Source organism: Pagrus pagrus (genome assembly GCF_965226575.1).
Source record: "Pagrus pagrus genome assembly, chromosome: 3".
Classification (NCBI taxonomy): domain Eukaryota; kingdom Metazoa; phylum Chordata; class Actinopteri; order Spariformes; family Sparidae; genus Pagrus; species Pagrus pagrus.
The window spans coordinates 33,177,000-33,197,479 of record NC_140187.1 but is presented as its reverse complement, the minus strand read 5'-3'; the positions used below and the strand labels follow the sequence as shown (position 1 = coordinate 33,197,479).

General features: G+C 41.2%; 1 protein-coding gene across 3 annotated transcripts in view; it reads left to right on the top strand.

Moving 5' to 3' along the window:
* The window catches only part of cadpsa (Ca2+-dependent activator protein for secretion a), a 216,688-nt gene that overhangs the window by 181,937 nt on the left and 14,271 nt on the right, over positions 1-20,480 (top strand). For all 3 annotated transcript variants that reach the window (XM_084349251.1, XM_084349252.1, XM_084349250.1), the window contains one exon: positions 3,890-3,997. In XM_084349251.1, coding sequence (XP_084205377.1) covers positions 3,890-3,997 — 108 coding nt within the window. The remainder of the gene's footprint in view (positions 1-3,889; positions 3,998-20,480) is intronic.

Sequence of the window (20,480 nt, the reverse complement as noted above, 5' to 3'; positions counted from 1 at the left end):
AGCACCAACAAGAACAGTCAGAATCTAAAGTGGGGTCAGTAAATTGGAAAAAAATAATCTGTTGAGTGGGTGGAGAATGGATGATTGTGTACATTTAGATTCACATAAAGATAAACTCAAAACCGTTCAAGTATTTCTAGTTGCTATACATCAGTAAAAAGCAGGAATGTAGACTACTAACCAATGTAAACATGGAAGTAAACAATGTAGGTTTTGAGATATTCATGTTTCATTAGAAATAAACGGATTAGTTCAACCTAAAAGATTAACACAATGTAGGTTGTTGAAAAACTCAGAATTGTGTCTGTTCATAAAATAATTCTTAAATACCCTGTGTACACTGGTACAGTTCCTATTATAGAAACTTTTAATGTTGATAAAAAAAATAATAATACTGGCAATTGAGATACAGATAAATGCAGGTGTTATGTAAAGCTAGACTGATAACCATAAACTGCATGTATACATTGGTCTATTAGGTATTAGATAATGGTGTTTTTACTCCACACAAATGAAACGTTCATGGTGGTTTTAATGATCAAAATGAAGGCATTTAATTCCCTAGTGATGTGTGAGTGTGTTTGTGTGTTTCTTGTGCATTTACAAATATTTGGCCATGCTTTCACATGTAGAATCATAATCCAGATGGTATTAGTTGTCGTATTTTCACATCAAATCTTCCTGTGTTTCCTCCCACAAATGTCCATTCATATGTATGTGGCCAGGCAGCCGTGCCTCGTGCCTCGTTCTCGGTGGAGTACACATTGTGAGTCCATGTTGTACAACACATGCCCATTCTGCTGTCAGGGTGGCAGTGATGGTGTATGTGTGTATGTATATGTGCGTGTGTGTGTGTGTGTGTGTGCATCAGATCTGTATTAGCTGCCAACACTTTGGCCGTAGCAGCATGCCAAATTTCACATTAATGCCTTGTCAGTGAATGTGACGAGGCACTGTGTTCGCTGGCAGGGGTCACAGTTTCCAGCCCAGCATGCTAATTGTGTCCTTAATGTACAAAATTAGAGTTTCCCTGGTAAAAAAGACACTCATTTACACATTCTAAGTGTCATTGCAGACGTGTTAACTAAGTTTAGTAGCAGCTAACGATGAGTTATTTTGGACTTAGAATTTAAGCTGAAAGTTGAATTTAAGAGAATCTGTGAGCACAAGGTTTAAAGAGTGTGTTATCTCTGAGATGGTAAGAGATGTCAGTATAAGAAAAAAGAGAATTAAGGTGCCATTTACAAATGCATAGTCCTCATTGAACATTTTAGATGTCAGAATGACAGACCTTCAACAATCTGCTCTCCCCACCAAAATGAGTGCCTCCAGTGCCTCTGTTCACTTTGCACAAGCCCAGACTGCGAGGGCTGGTTTCAGGCCAAGCTCAACTCTTTGAAAAGAGCCGACTGAACAACACAACTGCCCCGTAGCCTTGTTGTCCTGAGTCTGCATCCATGTAAACTAAACACTTCTTTCGAGATGCAAACATTCTTCTTCTCCAAATAAAAATTGAAAGTTAGAGAGAAGCAGCTCAGTTTGAATGTTGATGTTATTGCCTTCTATTTAATTTATGTAAATGCATTTATCACCTAATGTGCCCGAGAACAACATTAAGAGTCTCCAGCCATGCTGGCAGCTCTGTGAAGCTGTATGACCTCTTACACAAAAAAGAAAAGCTTGAAACTAATTGCTACCATCAGCATGCTAACATGCTCACAATGACAATGCAAACATGCTGATGCTAAATGTATTAACCATTCACCATCTTAATCTAGCAGGTTTGCGTGCCAACTCTGCTTATTAGAACTAAACACAAAGTATAGCTGGTTGTCTTCAGCTTTGCAGGAATTTGACTTGATGACAGTGCAGACAAACAGACTGACGTATCCATCCTGGCATCATTTGAGTTAGTGTTTTGCTCCTTTAGTACTACAGTTTTAAGTTATGATATACAGTACAGTATCCAGATATATAATCTTAAATACTGGCAGAGAATATTCCAGATTCCATGCAAATGAATCCTAATGTCTCATGGCATTAACTTCAGGCCAATATTTCCTTCACTCAAGATAGCTCATTATCTAATGGTGAGATTGAGATGAAAACTGCTGAGCATGTTTTGCTTTATTAACCGTGTGGTCTCATCTAATGATATCCACAGGACCAATTTCACACTTTTAAGAAAAACAGCAACATTTTGGGGTTGAGTTTGTACTGACTGACCACTAACTGCTTGCACTAACAAGCAGTGTCTCCACTTCGGAGATAGTGGTTTAACTGATTGGTTGTGAATGCTGAAGGCAAAATTGTGCCTATTCAGTCTCATGGGGTATTTTCAAATTTCATTGTGCTACTACTTCAGCATTCGTTCACTAGAGAAACCGTTCAGCAATCAAAATGTTCAGCTTTTTAAGCACTTTCAGCCTTGTACTTTTCAGCCTTTCTGCCTTTTCAGCTTTTTCAAATATTTTGCTTTTTCTCGTAGACAGTATATACATAGAAATGTCATCTTTCAGCTGATGGTCTTATTTCAGATGTAGGACTTACACTTTTGGCTGTAGAAGCCCTAGAGCGACAAGCACTCCAGCAACTCCCCCATAAGCCACATGTTAATTTTGAGCCAAAATTTCTGGAGGAGAGCAGACGGTACCTGTTTTGTCACTCGCTCTAACTCGTTCATTTTATACTTGCAGATTTTATACTTACAATTGCAGAAATAAGAAAGACATCTTTGAGTTCAACAATGTCTCCTGTTGCTCAGGGTATAAACATTTAGGCCACAGCCATTAAATTTTTTCAAGACAAGCAGGAGTTCAGGAGATAGTAGTAGTTAAATGGGCCCAATGACACAGATAGTAGATAGATAGGGTGGAATGCTGACAGCCAGAGTGGGGAGGAGCTGTAAAAAATTCATAACCCTTGGCTTCAACTCGCTCTCATTCCCACAATGTTCACTCTAGCAGAAAAATGACAACATCAGCTTGCAGGAAAACTTGTGCTGGTCGCAACAGTGGTTCTCTGGGGGAACCCGGACAAAAACTTTTGGCTCGGTGGGGGTTTACATGACAGAACACTGACCAACTCAGCTAAGAGTCTCAGCTAAGATCACTATTAAATCAACTCACTCTGTTGGTTACCACGACCAACTTAGTTACCATCGCCATGGCAACCGAGAGCAATTTGGCCAACACCAAGAGACAGATTTATCAATGAGTGCAGTTCAATACACACACAAACACACAAATTAAGTCAAATATGCACACATGACCACATACATACACACAGGCACGGTATATTTTCCAATATTTTAACTATATTTAACTTTTATCTTTTTATTCATTCAAGCCAGAAACTCCACTTAAATAATTAATTGTTGAGATTTATTTCACTTTTCAGTCCCATTCATTCTCATTTTGATTCATTCTCACTGTAACATCTCTTCATACTCCATCAGCTGCTTCTCGACAGAAATTCAAGCCACCATTGCAGTTTGGCTCCAAGCTTATAGTATATTTTGAATCCTTCATTCTCACCCAACTTTAGGACGCTTCATACACTTCAGATGTGACTAATACTAATAATACTTACTAACAGTAAATTAAAGCCACCAATTCAGTTTGGCCTTAGCTTTTAAACAAACCCTAAATTATTTCCCATTTTTCATATATCCTTGGCATTATTCAAAGTTTTCACAGCCAGCTATGTGCATTTGGCATCAGCTTCTCAACAGCAGCATTCACAACTGCAAGTTCTTTAGAACACACAAATTTTATTTTTATTCTATATGCTTCCGAAGGAATATTTGTATTTTTGTGTTATGTTTTTTGCAGATTTAATTTCAGTTACACTATTTCTTCTTTCTCTTTCTTTTACCTCTTCCTTGCAGAAGCCGGGGATGGATGTTGCTGATGGTTATGTGACGTTTGTTCGCCATTCCCAGGACATGTTGCGGGAGAAGGTCAATGAGGAGGTGTACATAGAGAGATTATTTGATGTAAGTAAGCCACAGCACCTCGTCCTCGAGGATTAATAATGACAACGTTTAATTCACTCCACCTATGATCACTTGTAGGAGCAGATAAAAAAAATCCACGTCCCTCCTATCAGTAGAGTGAACCAAAGTCAAATGATTAAAGTCATGTGATAACTGCCAGAAATCTTCTCCACGTACATGTGAGCTTTAATCTGGAGTGCTTTGTACTTTTGTCATTTTCAGACAGATTTTAGAAATTAATATTCTTTTTACATATTTTCTCCTTGAAAATATTTGATTTTCCAAAATGCATGTGAAATAACTGATGATATTAATAATAATGTGTTTTAACGAGATCTTACAGGGTCACTCTAGCCATTTTCATGGGACGTGGTCTGTGGGCTAACATGTTGTACCATAGACGTGGGTATGGCTCATTAGGAAATTGTCTGACTTTTTAGACCCTATTTTTCAAATTTTCTCACAATTAAGTAAGCATTTGTTCCACATTAACAGTACAGATGAATATTCAAAAGTAAAGGTGATGTGATTTTATTGGTTTGAGAAAATATTTCAGATCTTGTTTACATAATTTATTAATGTATTCTGATATATTTGAATATCTCAGGCAGGCTCATGTCTTATTGGGTCTTTGAGAGTCACTTTGTGACTGCTGGCTGTACTGTTGCATCAGTGTCCTTCTCCATAGCTGACAAACTGTAATCAACTCAAGCTGTAATCAACTTGCAAAACAGTCCCATGACACTGTTTGCCTCCATTACGTGAGATGAGGTCAAGTAACACCAAAACAATCAGTAAATCTCTAAGCCTCACTGCTGAGCCTCTTCTTGGGTTAAACTGGAGGATTTCTCCCAAAAATGTGTGAAAACAATCCCTGCAGCAGGATGAGTTGCATATTGAGCAACAGCACGCAGCAGGCGTGTTTCTCCGCTCTGCTCCTCGCCGTTTACTTTTTTGTATCATGGTGTTTGAGTGCACTTTGTGGTGATCTTGAGGAGAGATTATCCTAAGCAGCTCTCTGTCTCTCTGAGTCAGCAAACAAAAGTTAATCAATTGAAAAAAGGACACAAAAGATCACTTTGTAAGATGGCTTAGGTGCATGTTTACAGGCAGCCACCCACCACAGATTCTGTACTTATTTCTTTTTCAGGACTTTTAAAGCCTTTTAAGCATTAAAACCCTTAGGTTAGTGAATTGTGAGTTACTCTCTTGGCACTTTTAAGAATAGCCCAATCTTTTAGTTGTAAAAGTGCAACATACCACACGTATCTCACCATGGACACATCAGACAGAGGGAGGAAGTAGTCATAATACAGTCACTAGAATGTGTCGTGGTCTATATAGAAAACGATTGCCGCCTATGTGTTGACACTCATCACACACCACCAGTGTGTGTTTTGAGGAAAGATTGTGATTGATATATTGGATATTTGCTGTGGCTGAAAGTCCTGTGTTTAGGTTTCCAGCCAGCCAGCAGCTGCTCGGGCCAACCTGAGCCACAGTTCTTAAAACTAAACTTTTAAATATGCAATGAGATTTTCTAACAATCCACAGCACAGTGTTCACTCCTTCATTCTCTCAGGCAGATCACAATCAGTTTATTAGTTGATAGGTTCCAGATTTCCTTCAGTGTTTATCTAGAACTTAAATTGATCAAGATAGGGGATGTATCAGGGTCTAGCTGGTTAACCCTGTGAACTAAAGAATTTTCTGGGGGACACCATACTATGCTGTAAGAATATTGCCTGTGCAGTAATCTGGAAGATTAAGGGCTAAATCTTTGATCTCCTAGTGATCAGGATCAAACAAATGTGTTTTCTTCGACTCAGAATCTTAGCCAAAGTGAAGTCTTCTGAGATATGTTGAAAAAGTCATCTATGCCCTTATCACTATTTGTTGGACTTGGAATTTGCTCAGACAGACAACAGTGTCCTCCTTTCAAATAATCCAAAATATCTATTCATTGGTGTGTTGTGTTTTCTTTCATTTCTTATTTATTTTATTTTTATGTTAAAATCATTAATTAAAAGATAATTCCCTTTGGATCTTATCTTTGAAGTTTGGCCATTAGCGCTGTGAGTTGTGATAACATACTCATCAATTTAATTGGTTATATCTGGTAACACAGCGTCTGTCTGACCATCCCTTCGTCTTTCGTCCGTCTGTCCATCCGTCCATCCATCCATTCATCCCAGCAGCCCAGTAGTCCCTCTCCTCAGCAGCGTCTTAAAGCTCCTCCTGGGGCATCACAAACAGAATCAGTGATGAATGGCAGCCCTGGTCGAACCAACTGAAAACATGTTTGATTTCCTGATGAATATATTATATGGACACAGCTCTCACTCCAGTTATATAAGGACTGGGTGGCTCATAGAAACTGCCCAATACCCTATACTCCTGCAGTACCTCCCACAGGACCCCTGAAAGTCAGCAGCATTCAGCTAGGGGAGTATTCCTACACTGCCCAACACCTTCAACCTGGGAAACTACAGATAAGGAGTCCACCCCTCTTCCAGGTGTTGATTTGCATAGATTTGGTATAGATATATATAGATGGTACAGCTCCACCACTACTCTAGCTCTGGTCCCTTCCCTGCCAGAGAGGTGACATTCCACATCCCTAAAACCAGTCTATGATGAGTGGAGTCAGCATGCCTAGGTCCCTGCCTTTGCCTGCCACCTGGCTGACATTGCATCCAACCCCATTGCCTATCCCTGCAAGTTTTGGGCCCACAAGGCTGTGGCTCTATGTAGTTGTTTCAGGCAGTGCCTGACGACGGGCCCCATGGGTCAAGGCCCACTCACCGGACAGTCACCACAAGCTTTCCTTCCAGGTTTGGCTGTAATTAGTGGGTGGGCTGAATGAATTGCTGTTAGTCTGGCCACTTAACTTCTTTAGGAGACCTTGTTGGGATCTGCTGCTCCCAAGAACACTGCTCCCAGGTTCACAATAATTATTATTTACATGATTATTAGAACAATTGAATGAATAATAAATAGCTTAATGAATTATCTGCAAATGTATTTATTTTAATGAGGGCTGAAGGGTTGATGAGCTAAAACAAAGACTGGTAAAAACAGTGGAGAACAGGGACCTCATCCAGATTGTGTAACGCTCTGAAGCTGATGTAACTGTCACCTCTGCATCCTGACTGTGCGTGTTCATCGTTGACTCTCTGCAGACTGAACAGTGTAGGCTTGTACACAGTTTCATCTATCTGTCCATGCCATTGTGATGAACCAGGGCCTTGAGGTGTAATCCGTCTCCTATCGTCTTGCTCTCGGTTGTCCTGACAGAGGGTGACAGAGAGGTGTCCAGTGGTCGATGTTTGCTGTTTGATGCTACATCTTGACCCGCTGCTTTGCCATGTATCCTTTTTTCCTCCACAAGAGCCTTTCTGCTGGGATTTGTCTCACCCTGGCTTCTCTTTGTTGTCATTCCATATCAGTTCTCCCCACGGCGTCACTGAGGCCGATGAAGGTGTCTCTAGCTGCTCTCTGCAGCTCTGTTGTGCTTTTCTTGTCACTTTACCCTGTTTTCATTACTTCTCTCTCATTCTGTCCTTTGTCTGGTTAAGGATGGCAGCACATGATGGAACATTAGTACTTGACTCTAGGCTTAAAAGCACAGCTGTGTTTCTACCTGTCTTTTTTAAAATCATTCATTAGTAGTCATTTACAGTTACATGCCATGAGACCTGCATTGTATCCCAGTTTGATTCTAAAAACCATACTAGAGAGGATACACTATGTCCTTATGTTGTCATCAGACTGTTACAGTATTCAGATTAGATTAATATAATAATTCACACAACTGGACGTCTTCCATGGAGGTAGAGTACTGCAAGGGCCCCAAAATATTGACCTAAAGATCATCAGAAATGAGTTTCTTCCATATACACATAGACATAAACATAAAGGTCATAATCTCTCTCTAAATAGGGACAACAAGTTATGCATTAAGGGGTTATGGTATAGCTTTAGAGCCTATGTACCCATGTAGCACCCCAGAACTACACTTTGGAGCCACAACGGCTGCAGAGATACCTCGTGGAGACCACAAGAATAGCTATTATATAGGAACAGTCTTCTACTTAATTGATTCAATTCTATTTATTTATACAGGGCAATCCAATGAAAACAGTTCACTGTACTGCATGAGCTACCTGTGTACACAGGACAAAAGCAAAAACAGAAGCAAAAATCCAACTTTTAGAACAAATTAAAAGTTAAAAACATGCCAATAAAAGATGAGTGTAAAATGAAACAAGAATGTCACCCAGAAGGGCGCATACCTCTGCCAATGCCCAACATTTACTTTTAACTCAATCAAGCTTTACCCATACGCCTGATTTTTTTCATCAAGATCCATGCATTATTCCTGTAGAAGTTAACGGACATGTAAAAAAACCTCCCTATGTCAAAGGAAGTGAGAAGAAATTCCTGGATCTGTCCCTTTAACCATATCGACATTAAAAGTTAATGTAATCTGTTCTGTTCTATTCTTCAGTCCATCCTTCATCCAAGTTTTTGGGAAATCTGTCTCCTTGACGGAGTTAAAAATGGTTTTAAAGAGGGGTCAAACCAGCATTAAATAACACTAGAGTATGGGATAAGGATCAAGTTAATTGTAAAAAAACACTCAAAACAGGAAAAGTCATAAACTCAATTAAAAATGTAAGATATGCTGTACAAGTCAGATGACTTTATTTCCTAGTTAAGTTTATTATTGTGCGTGTATGTGTGTTTAGGGGGGTCATCCTCTTAAAATAAGGTCAGGATGGACTCCCCTTAATCTTTGCTTTGTTAGGCGGCCCCTCCCCTCCCATGCTGACTTCATGTGTTTATCTGTTTTGTCTGGTGAGGATTACAACCTGTGTCCCATACATGCTCACAATAAGGCGGCTCACTAAGTGGATAGGACCTTTCCTATAATGATGTTCCGCCATGAATTAGTTTAAGAAATGCCTTTGGGAAGTTTTTTTTTTTTTTAAACATTGTCTCCATTACAGGAAGGCACTTGCCAGGGTGAGATTACTGATTTCACAAATCAGATTGTTCATCAATTTTCTAGAATTCCTTTAAAAATTCTGAAAACAATGTCAAAATTAAAATCAACAAAGGCGTAAACAAGAAAGAAAGAAGAGCAAAAATAAACAGCTGCGACGACAACAAAGTGCTTGAAAAACAATTTTCACCCTTCTCTATATAATCCATTTACATTTTCAAGACTAGAAAGACATTTGATGTTTGATTTGACCCAACAGGACACATTTTTTTATGCTGGTTGACAAGATTAAAGTCTTTGAAATCTTTCAGTGGGCCATAATGTAGAATGGAAGAACCCCATCAAGTATCCCAGCACCATAATAGTTGACTGTAAAGAGATTACATTTCAAATCACATCAACACATTAAGTCCTTTAAGCATGTTTCATTTCACACATCCCTGCCAAATCTGAAGAACAGCAAAGTGTGTTTGTCTGGTTCCAGCCAACTGGACAGAACACAATAGAATCTGATCCTGCCTCATAAAATTCAAGGTTAGATGTAGGAGATGGAACACAGGCTTAGTGAAGACACTTTGCATCTGCCTCAAAGTAATTTGGGTTTCTTAAACATGTTTGGCTCAGACAATAAGCCGAAGGTTAGATGTCATTTTAATTGGGGTTATGACATGCATTTACAGTGTCTCAGATGCCCTCTAATATCAGCCAGAGTAAGCAGATTATTTCACTGTGCCCTCATAATTTCTAAATATGTGTCAACCCTCACAATTTGACATCCAGAGTGACAGCAGACAGGCCCATATGTGCTCTAATGCTGGTAATGTTAAACAAACAACAGCTTCTCAAGAAATGAATCATAATCTGAGACATGAAAAGTGCTAATACCCATGTTCTGACATAGATTGGCGGGTGGGGGGGCTTGTCAGAGCAGGACATTTTTAATTGATATTTGACCCAGTTCTCTGACCAGTCATAAAGAGTTGTCATTTTTACTCCTTCATAAGCATAAAATGTGTTACTTTTGTACTTTATGTTATTTACTTATCACAATCCTGACTAGCAAATCCAATCATGGAGTAGTTGTAATATTATATTTTCTGCTGTTGTGAAAATTGATCTGACGGCAGGTGTCCGTGGCATCATGATTAAACTTACATTGAAATCCCCTGCAGAGAGATTGACTGTGAAGATGTGTTTATTTTCTGCCTCAGGTCATAACCATATGAAGCACATTTGAAAATATTTTGCAGATTTTCTTCAGAAACCTACTTCAGAATGGACACATTTTTAAAATGTTACTTTTGAATGCTAGCATTTACAGGAAAAAATGAGCGATCAGTGTTTGTGCCGCTCACAACTTTCTGCTTGATTGCTTGTTTTTTGTCAGTTTAGCTGAAAACACATTACAGGTGTTACCATTATGTCTTTCTCTCATGTCACATGAAGGTTGGGGGCTGCGTCTGTGGACAGGCAGACCTGGTCACATCCAGGAAACCCTGAGGCAGGCCCAGAACACAATGGAGGGATAACATATCTCATCTGACCTGGGAATACAGTGGTGGGGTTAGGGATGTCATCCACCCTGCTTTGCTTAGCCTGATGTCACCATAACACAGACCCAGATAATTGGTGGAAAATAGATAGATGGCTTGATTGAAGGTCTCAATGCAGCTGTCCAGCAGTTATTGTTGGCTTGGTTACTGCCATGTAGCATTTATGGGCTTCATTCAAATTAGTAATTTATATGCTATAATGCAGTCTGCTGACAATGGACAGACAGGGCAATGACAACACCTTTTATGTAGTCCCCAAATTAAGGTTATGAGCTGATGAATAAATTGAGACACACAATTTATTGAAATGTCACATTCATCAGTGATGATAAATAAGACCTTAAGATGTTCAATGTAGCGTTTGTCTTTGGCTACATACTCGTTGGATCATCAGTCTTTCCCTTAGAAACTTTTTGGTATGACCTCGTGTTGTCTGTATTCTCTTTATTTGCAGTGAATTTATTCATGCAGCATATACAGTAAGTTGTCAAAACTGTAAAGGTAGTTTTTTATTTGCTTTTTTGGTCTATTTTCACGTCTTGCATTTATATGATGTAGTTTGGCATTTTGTCTGGTATGAGATGCTTGAGAGTGTTTGTGTGTATGTGTGTGTGTGTGTGTGTGTGTTAGGGAAATAGTGAGAAATTAATTTGGTTCCCCTGCACCCTTCCCCCCTCCCCTCCGTGGTTTAGTTCTTGAAAGAGTGGCTGAAGAGGCCCGGATTAAGACAGATGTGCTTAAATGATACTGAAGGGGGGACTTAGTGTGGCGCAGCCTGGGGATCATTGATTAAAAAAAGCCATGTCTTTAGCCTGAGCCAAATCCAGCCCTGCACTGATATACCACAGCTTCCTGCCCCATGACACTCCCTCTGTGCCCAGCCCAGGCAACCAACATGCCAGCTTGTTTTGGGGGAAGTGGGGAAAGGAGAGCAGGAAGACAGAGGAATATAGAGATGAAGCTTTAGAGTCAGTGAGTCTTGTTGCCACCCCCCTTTCCCCATCCCTTCCCCCTGCTGGACTTGCAGATACTGGGATTACACAGGTCAATTATACACTTAATCTGCCTTTGCCGGGAGGGGATTAGGAGCGCGGCTCATTGATTGATTTGAAGTATTTCCGTTGACCTTGGGTAGTTATCAGATTCTCGAGCGTGGCGATATTGCACTTCTGTGTGACAGTTAAAGAGCTTTTTAATCGCAGCTGCTGCTCCCGTCTTGCTCTGTTCACCAACTGCTGGACGGCTGTGACGGAGCAGAGTGAGGTTAGGGGTCAGGTTGAGCTACAGATTGGGGAATTTGAGATTGTTGTCCCCACTGATGTCTGTTAGTCACCATGGGTGGGTTTGTTGACTGGTGCGTGCGTGGGTGGGGGGTTTATAGTGGTGACAGAGAATGCCAGCAGACGAGCGGTTGATAGAGCTGCAGTCATACCACTTGGCTGTCCGGGGACGCTTCACCACTTTGCCGGCTCCGGTCATGAACTGCCGCCACCACAGCCATGCCAAGTGAACAATTTAATCAACACTGAGCTCAGGCAACACGCAAACTTAACTCCCTCCGCCTGTCAGATGTAGATTCTGCTCATATAACTCTTTTATGTGAGGATAGAATAAAGAGGCCAAGTTGTTTTTCTGCCGTCACCGAAAAGATCAAATCTATCATTTAAATATTTGAAGAATGGCAGCGAACAGGGGGTCGTAATTGGATTCTTGGATTAGTTAGCTGTTTTTGAGAAACAATGAACAGATGCCCTTTATCCTTCATCCACAACAATAAAGCCCTGTTCACATATGAACTCCAGACAATATCCAGAGAATCAGATCAGGACACACCACATAAAACAGGATATTGTCATGTCCGACGTGTTCACACATGTTGGAAATACACTGTATGGTTTGGGCGAGGGGTGACACCTGGGTAGGAGGCTACAGACTGCTCCGTAATGATGACTGTTTTTACGTTGATATCAATACAACAAGTATTTGCATGCAATCTCAGCCAAAGAGTGGAATGTAATATACAGGCAAGCAAAGAAGAGTGCGATGCAGCTACACTCTGTGCACCGAGATCCCAACGTAGCAAGAAAGCTGCAGCATTTTGGATCTGTCTCCAACAGCAGCATGAACTGGCCATAGGATTAGATCGAGCTCAACAGACCGAGTGGGAAAGTATTCTGGGCAGATGTTTGGCAGAACTTTCACGATGAAGAGTTTGAACACCATTTCCGCAGGGACGGTGTATGTACTGAAGTATTTGTTACAGCTGATTAGCACTAACGAGGAATATTAAATGTCGTCGACACTCCCGCTCACTTGCTGTAAATTCACTCTGGACAATTGTCTGCTCTATTCACACATGTGGCACAGCTAGGGAGCAGGCAGGGTAAAGTGCGGGGCAAATAATGCCGACATTTGTGTTCACACATACAGCTTTTTTACAGAGTTACAGTGCATGTGTGAAAGGGGCTTATGACTGCAATATTGCTCAATGTCCTTTTGTTGTTTTTCATGCCAGTCATTAATCTCTTTTAGGTTGAAGTAAAATAACTGTAAATGGATTACACAAGCCATAGGGAGGAAAATAATGGTTATAGTTGTAGCTCACAATAATAAAAAAGGCCAGCCAAGCCGGATAGGTTAAAGTGACTGTGTGTGACTGTTCAAAACATGCTCTGAAAAGGTTTCACTGCCGTTTAATGAAGTCTGTAAGCAGCTTAGAGTCCTTAATAATTACTGAGAGAGAGCATTTTTGTTTCCCTGCTTTCGTTTTGGCTCTACATCCTCTGTGAGCATTCCCAGCGCCGTCCTTGCCAGCGAAGGACACTAAAGCCACGATCATCCTGAGAGGAGGGAAATACAAGTTTAATAGAGACTTCTCCTTTGTCAGGTCCCGCTGGTTTATTGATGAGGGCCGGCAGGGTGAATTGATCGAGGACACACATGTCATCTCTCAGGTCTCTATCACCCTTTTACAGCCCCCTTCCATCCCGCTTTCCCTCCGCCTTGTTAAAAAGGAGGTACGGTGGCATTTGTTTGATTAACTTGTCTGACAAAAGTGACAGCTGCTCACGGGCGTATGTGGATGAGTGGCCCAGCGCCGCTCCCTCTTTGTACATCTGTCAGAGCCGGAGCAGGGCGAGCAGGGTGAAAAGAGACAAATTGGACCCAAAAAGAAGGCCATTCACCTTCCCCAGACCCCCTTCTGGCGCTCCGCCCCTCTATCTCATTCAGGTGCTCGGCGGGACCCTCAAGTGCTTGCTGGCTTATTCCATTTTCACTCCCCCTATAGAGTTCCCTGAGCCCACAAGTGTTTTAGCCCTCTTTTTCCTTCCCTCAATCCACCCCTAAGCGGCTCTTTGTAAGTAGAATGGCTCACTTTTCTCATGGCCTGTAGCCGCCGTTTTTCCTTTTTTTATTGTCCACCACAGAGCTTTTCTGTCGTTCATTGTGTGTTTACTCAATGACTGGTCGCTGACCATAATTTCGACTGTTTAGTTCCTCACAACATGGCCCCCCAACCCCCTCCACCCGCCGCCCCAAATATACACCCTTCCCTTCCCCAAACCTCAGTGTTTTTATAAAGTTGCTCCTTATTTAGACTCTCTTGTCCGTTGAACTGACTTGCAGGAAGAAGGAGACGGGCGTTTTGTAAGAGACCCAGATTGCCAGCCTGAAAAGAAACACAGACCTGAGATAAACATTTACCTTTCTCCTGTGATTGTACACCCGGGGTTGGCTGCCATCCTGTTTCTCAGCACTCCTTTTTAACCAGCTGCCTGGCTGAAATGCCCACTGAGTCCGTTTTGTTGCCGTCCCAGCTGTGCTCAGACTGTGGTCAATGGTCAGCCATGGTTTGCCTTTTGTGTCACCGGCACAATCAAAACAGTTTGAGACCTGTGAGCTCGTTGAGCCCAAAACTTTACTTTAGTCCTACTTTCAGAGCCCCCCTGCTCCTTCCTCCCCCTCTAACAGAATGAAAAGAAAGGGACAGAGAGAGAGAGTCCGAGGATGACAATATCCAGTACAAGATGCTAAGACTCATTTAGTGCTTGTGAAAAGCTCCTTTCTTGTCTGTACACATACAGATACATTTGAAAACATGTTTGTGTCTGTTTAGGCTGACAACTATACATAAGCATCTACACTTAAACACCAAATGTCTTTTGTTTTTGAAGTGAAGTAAACGATGAAGTGATATTTGTGAAAAGTTCTGGGTTTGGAGTTGGAGATGCCAGCTTAATGTCGATAGAATTTCAGGGAGGAAAGATGCATTTATCCACATTAGTGTGGACATGGCCTCAGGGATGATGTCATTCAGTGCAAGATGCTGAGCCCCATTAACCTCATGTGAAAAGCCCTATTTGTTCTCTGAGGGTCAAGCTTAGTCCTCCTGTTGGGTGACAAGGTGGGCATGGAGCTTGGAGGGATGGGGGCCTGTAGTGTTGGTACTGAGATTGGGGTTGGGGGACGCCTCCTTACCTACTGTTTCAGTTACTATGGTAATTGAGTGTCGTCATCAATGGACTCTCTCTCCTGAGCTGGTGAGTAGGACGAGAATAGGCCAGCAGCGGGCTCTGAAAAGCAGAGCAGGTAGGATTAGACAAGCCTTTGTCCAAAGTGCATAATGTCTTGCAGTCAGATTTAAAGCTCCCCCACCCACACCAGCCTTCATCGTATTTGTTTCCTCGTCTCTCTCTGTATGTGTATGTGGGCTATGTGTGTATACCAGTGTAAGCATGCGTGTTTGAAAGAAAAAGTAGTGTTGCTTTATGGCACTCAGCGGCCTTCCTTCTCCTTCACAAGGAAGCCTGTCACTTGGCATTAGTGTTGCCGCACCAGCAATCATCATTCCATGCCTCCTGCTAATTGCAGACACAGCTGGGTCTCAGCAGGACATGCGCTCTCTCTCTCTTTCTCTCTCTCTCTTACACACACACACCCCCCCACACACACACACAGACGCACGCACACACGCGCACACACACACACACACACACACACACACACACACACACACACACACACACACATACACGGCCTTAGTATAGCAATGACAATACAGACTGTTAATCTCTTCTGCGTAGAGCAGAAGCTCAGACATCCACACCAAGCGTTCAGCTAAATGGTGGCATGACCATGAAAAAGTGGATACCAATCAATAGCCATCATCTCTGTGTGTAGTTACCAGTCATTGCACTTCAAATGAGATGATGGATTTATTTAGAATATAGGCTTTACTTTAATTCAATGATTTTGGATTCATTTTAAAATGTGCTTGTCTTTAAGTTGTGATGTCAGACACTTTACTGAGGCGTCCAAGTGCTGTTGATGGGAGTGTCATAAATGGAAGAGATGAGACATCAATTTCTTGTCCCACAAATTTTTCATCAACAACCAAAAATGTATTATTTATTTACTTCACCTTTATTTGGCTAGGAAGTCCTGTTGAGATCAAAATCTATTTTACAAGAGAGACCAGGCCAAGGTAGTAGCCGTACCAAATCACAACATATAAAACATGATGAGTCTGGTTCTTCTTGAGGTTTCTGCCTTTTCAAAGGCAGTTTTTTACTCACCACTGTTGTCGAGAGCTTGCTCATGGGGAAAATGTTGGATCTCTGCAAATAAATGAATTAAAGAGTATGGTCTTGACCTGCTCAATTTGGAAAATGTCATGAGATGACTTTTGTTGTGAATTGGTGCTATACAAATAAAGATTGTTGGAATGATTGATCGACAATAAAACAGAACAGCTATTTAAACAAAGCGGCCTTTCAAGAAAAACAAGCACATGCCATCTTCACCACATTCCTAATGATGACCTGAAATCCATCAATATATACAAATGTGGATAATTAGGTCTCTTTGCAAGTTTGTCATCTTTTTACATGGAGACATATTCACCATGTACAAACCTTGAAACTGTAGTGAAACGCTGGTATGTCTATCCCCAGATCATTTTCAGGTCTATTTCTGCGGAGAACTGGGAAAAATAGGTGAAAATGCAGTTTTCCCCTAATCTGTCAACACGTGGGGGAAAATTAAAAAGCAGAAAGGAGTCTGTGATAACTGAGAGCTTAACAGAGACAGCTTCAAAGGAAATCCAGAAGTTCAACCAGTATCGCTTTTATAGATAAAAACATATCAGTGCTGTTGGGAATGGTCGATAATGTCCTACCCAACAAATCATAAAGAATGCAATGGTGAGTAAGAGACTATGCTGTTGTAAAAAATGTACAGACGCACGGTCAAAGTCAAGGCTCACTAGTCCGGAACATTTTTGTCAACTCACCACCAATTTTAAGACCAGAAATAAATTACAATAAAAAAATAAATTACTGTACATATATGTATATAAGATATGCACAGAAGTATTGACTGAACAAAAAATGTTTACTTCTTGCCTCCAGATGTGACGAAATTGAAATGAACCAAGTGGATGACACACAAAGTGGTTGTTTTTAGAAATCTCATTGTATCCGGGCAGACTAAACAGTGTTAGCTTTGATTAGCAATTAGCATTTATAGCAGCTCAAAACATGAAACACGAAGTAAGTGGTCACACAGAAAGTCAGAGGAACAAAATCAATCAGTCAGTCTTTATTTGTGTAGAGCCAATTCACAACAATCTCATGACACTTTCCCGATTGAGCCGGTCTAAACCATACTCCTTAATTCATTTCACAGACACCCAACATTTCCCCAATGAGCAAGCACCTGGTGAGAAAAAAACACCTTTTAACAGGCAGAACCGGACTCAATGGTGGGCGGTCATCTGCCCCGACTGGTTGGGTTGAGAGAGAAAGAGAGAGAGAAAAGGAGAGATCTGCTCAACCCTCACAATGCAGAAAAGCCACCTCAGTAATAAATACTGCTGCACTTACCTCTTGTTTACAGCAAACTGGCTACTGCTAATGAAATTTGAGTCCCATCCCGAGCAATGTCTTTTGTATTAAATGCCCCCCTTTTTTTTTACATGTATATTCAGTGAGAAATTTGACTTTTGTGTGAGTCAGAAATGCTAATCTAATGGGACCCAAAATGTAAACAGAAAAGCCATCAGGAGAGCAGGACTCTGTAAAAGCAAATGTGTATCTAAATGTGTATTCTCCTTTGAGCCTCATTTTGTTTCGGCCTATATGTTTGTTTAGATGTTGTTGTATTAGCCCCTTTTAAAAGTAGAACTTCAGTTACACGGCTACATGGATGTACACTGACAACTATCACTGAATGACTTTGATACTGAAGAAAAATTAGAACCTGGATAATTCTAGGGGAAGTTCTGAAGGTGTTTTTTTTTTCTATGATTTTTAAGTGGACGCTTTCATCAGTAAATTGATTCCTCCACTCACAGTATCCAAGTCATTAGCATGCTAATAGGGTAGATCATTAACCACACATTAACTACTTTCTGAACGTGAAAGGTATTTTGGTCAACCTGGGAATCAACAAGCTGCGCTTCCACTGTGCTCCAACATGTGAAGACTACTGCATCCACTTAACCTTGAACTCTTCAACCCTTTCAGCTACATACCCAACCTTAACGCCTACCCACAGTAATACCATGATCCTTTGGACCTCTAATTTTCACCATAAATGACCTGCAGATAAGCACTTGAAGAAATGGGAAGCAGCAAATGTCACCTTCTTTTCATTCTAGGGACTATTTATAAAAGCTGCACTCATGCTAATGTGAGTATGTACTGTGTACATTAGACTGTAATATAACCCAGCATTTAATGGCAACTGGACTCACAGTTTTCAGAACTCTCCTGACATAATCTAGGCAGCACTTAACAAGTACTATGGTTTCTTACTCAGCCCTAACTTTTGAAAACACACACACACAACCATGCACGCACACACAGGAGCAGCAGCAGAGGCAGAAAGAGGCAGAGTCCCAGGTTGCTTGTAATCCCTGTGTACCCCCTGTGGTGAGGCCCCTCCTCAGCTCCAACATTCCTGGCTCTCAGCAGTACAAAAGCTCCTGAGCCGCCCCACAAAAGAGGGCCTCTGACCTAACAAATCAGTTGGCTTTTTTGGGGTTTTGTGTGTGTGCGCGCACGTGTGTGTGTGGGTGTGTGTGTGTGTGTGTGTGTGTGCAAATAATCTTGTCTTTCTTGCCCTTTTCTTTACTCTTTTCTCATACGCACTTTAATGGTGCCTTTATCCTACCTCCAATCAAGATGGTATTTAAGCTTGCAATAGTTCCCTTGAGTTTATTCATATTTATGATTTTCCCCTCAAAACTCACTCTCCGATGAACCCTGGTCACATTCAGATTTGATCAACTCTGTAAACTCTCAGATTTACTCTTTCTGTGCAGATTTCTCGTGCTCCTCCATGAACTCTAAAACTCTGTTCTTGCTCTCCGGTTTTTGTGTTACAATTATGCCGCCCACCCTCCAGGGATTTATTTTAATTTACTTCTCTTCCATTTGTGATTTATTTAAATAAAAAAGCAGGTGATGAATTAGCCATATTTTACATTCTTAACCTAACCTGTATATCCTCAAACAATTTGGTTTGTCATCTTTTTACATGGAAACATATTCAACATGTACAAACCTTGAAACTGTAGTGAAACGCTGGTATGTCTATCCCCAGATCATTTTCAGGTCTATTTCTGCTGAGAACTGGGAAAAATAGGTGAGTCTCCGAATCTCTAGATGAAGTGCTGCTGCAGCCGCGCTGCTCACATGGGCTGTGTGGCTGCTCTACACAGTTAACATGGGTGCTGAATGAAAAGCATGAGGTTCAAAACACACGCGCATTACATGTCACGCCTCTTTTGCTTGCGTAAAGCCGGCATGACATCTTTGAATCACACACTGGGGTGGCATTATGCTGCTGTTGTTTTGTTAAATGTAAAAAAGATTTTTAAAAAATAAAAAAGAGGGCTTTGTTGGGTCAGTATTGCAAAATCACTGAGAGCTGTGACTCTAGAACACTACTGTCAGCTTCAGATTTTAACACTTGAGCATAGAGAGTTAAACTAGGTGAGAGAGAGAGAGAGAGAGAGAGATAAAGAGAGAGCAGCAGTGAGATATTAAAGTTTAAGCAGCAGCTCCTTACAGCAAAACGTTCCTGGCTTGACTGGACCTTTCTGTGTGGAGATTGCATTTGGGCAGGATCACCCGCCATCAAAAACATGTTTGATATTATTATATCAGTGCCATTGATCCAGAGATGGGGACTCGAGTTTGCGACTTGGATTCGAGTCCCTTATGTCCCTTATGAGTAACCTTATGCAACTGGTGGCCACACGGCCACCAGATGAAAACAACACTATGTCGACGAGCACAACAACTGCTGCTGCTCTCCCGTTTGTCATAAGCTGTGCCTACAGGAACTACACACAAGGCGCAAAAAATGGATCGCCAAATGCAACGTTTGCAGAATGAATATAAAGGATGCTGGATCGACCACATCAAACTTTATTAGGCACCTGTAAACACACCCGGATAGGTCAGTCACTTGGTAATGTGAAAGTTAACCTCAGCACCTATGGTCGGTTAGCAAATATGTTTAGCTCAGCATCGGCTATCTAATCTTAACATTAGCTTGCTGCAAGCTTTGCAGCTGAGGGAGGTTCACTTGATTAGATTGGGGTTCACTGAATAATTTGAAAAGATGAGTGTGTGTTTGCCGCCACACTTGTTGCCATGACTATAAAAATGGTTGGTAACTTAATCATCCACATTCACATAGCAGGCAAACGTTTAACCGAGAGACTTATTCATGTCAGCTACAGTATGCTAACAGATAGAGGAGTGATGATAATACAGCACATGCTTTGAATTCCTTAGATATAACTATGCAGTGTTCTAAACAGACCGGACGTCACGCAGCAGATGATAGAACGCTCATTACAACCATAAGAGACTTGACTTGGACTCTAGCTCAAAGACTTGAGACTTGA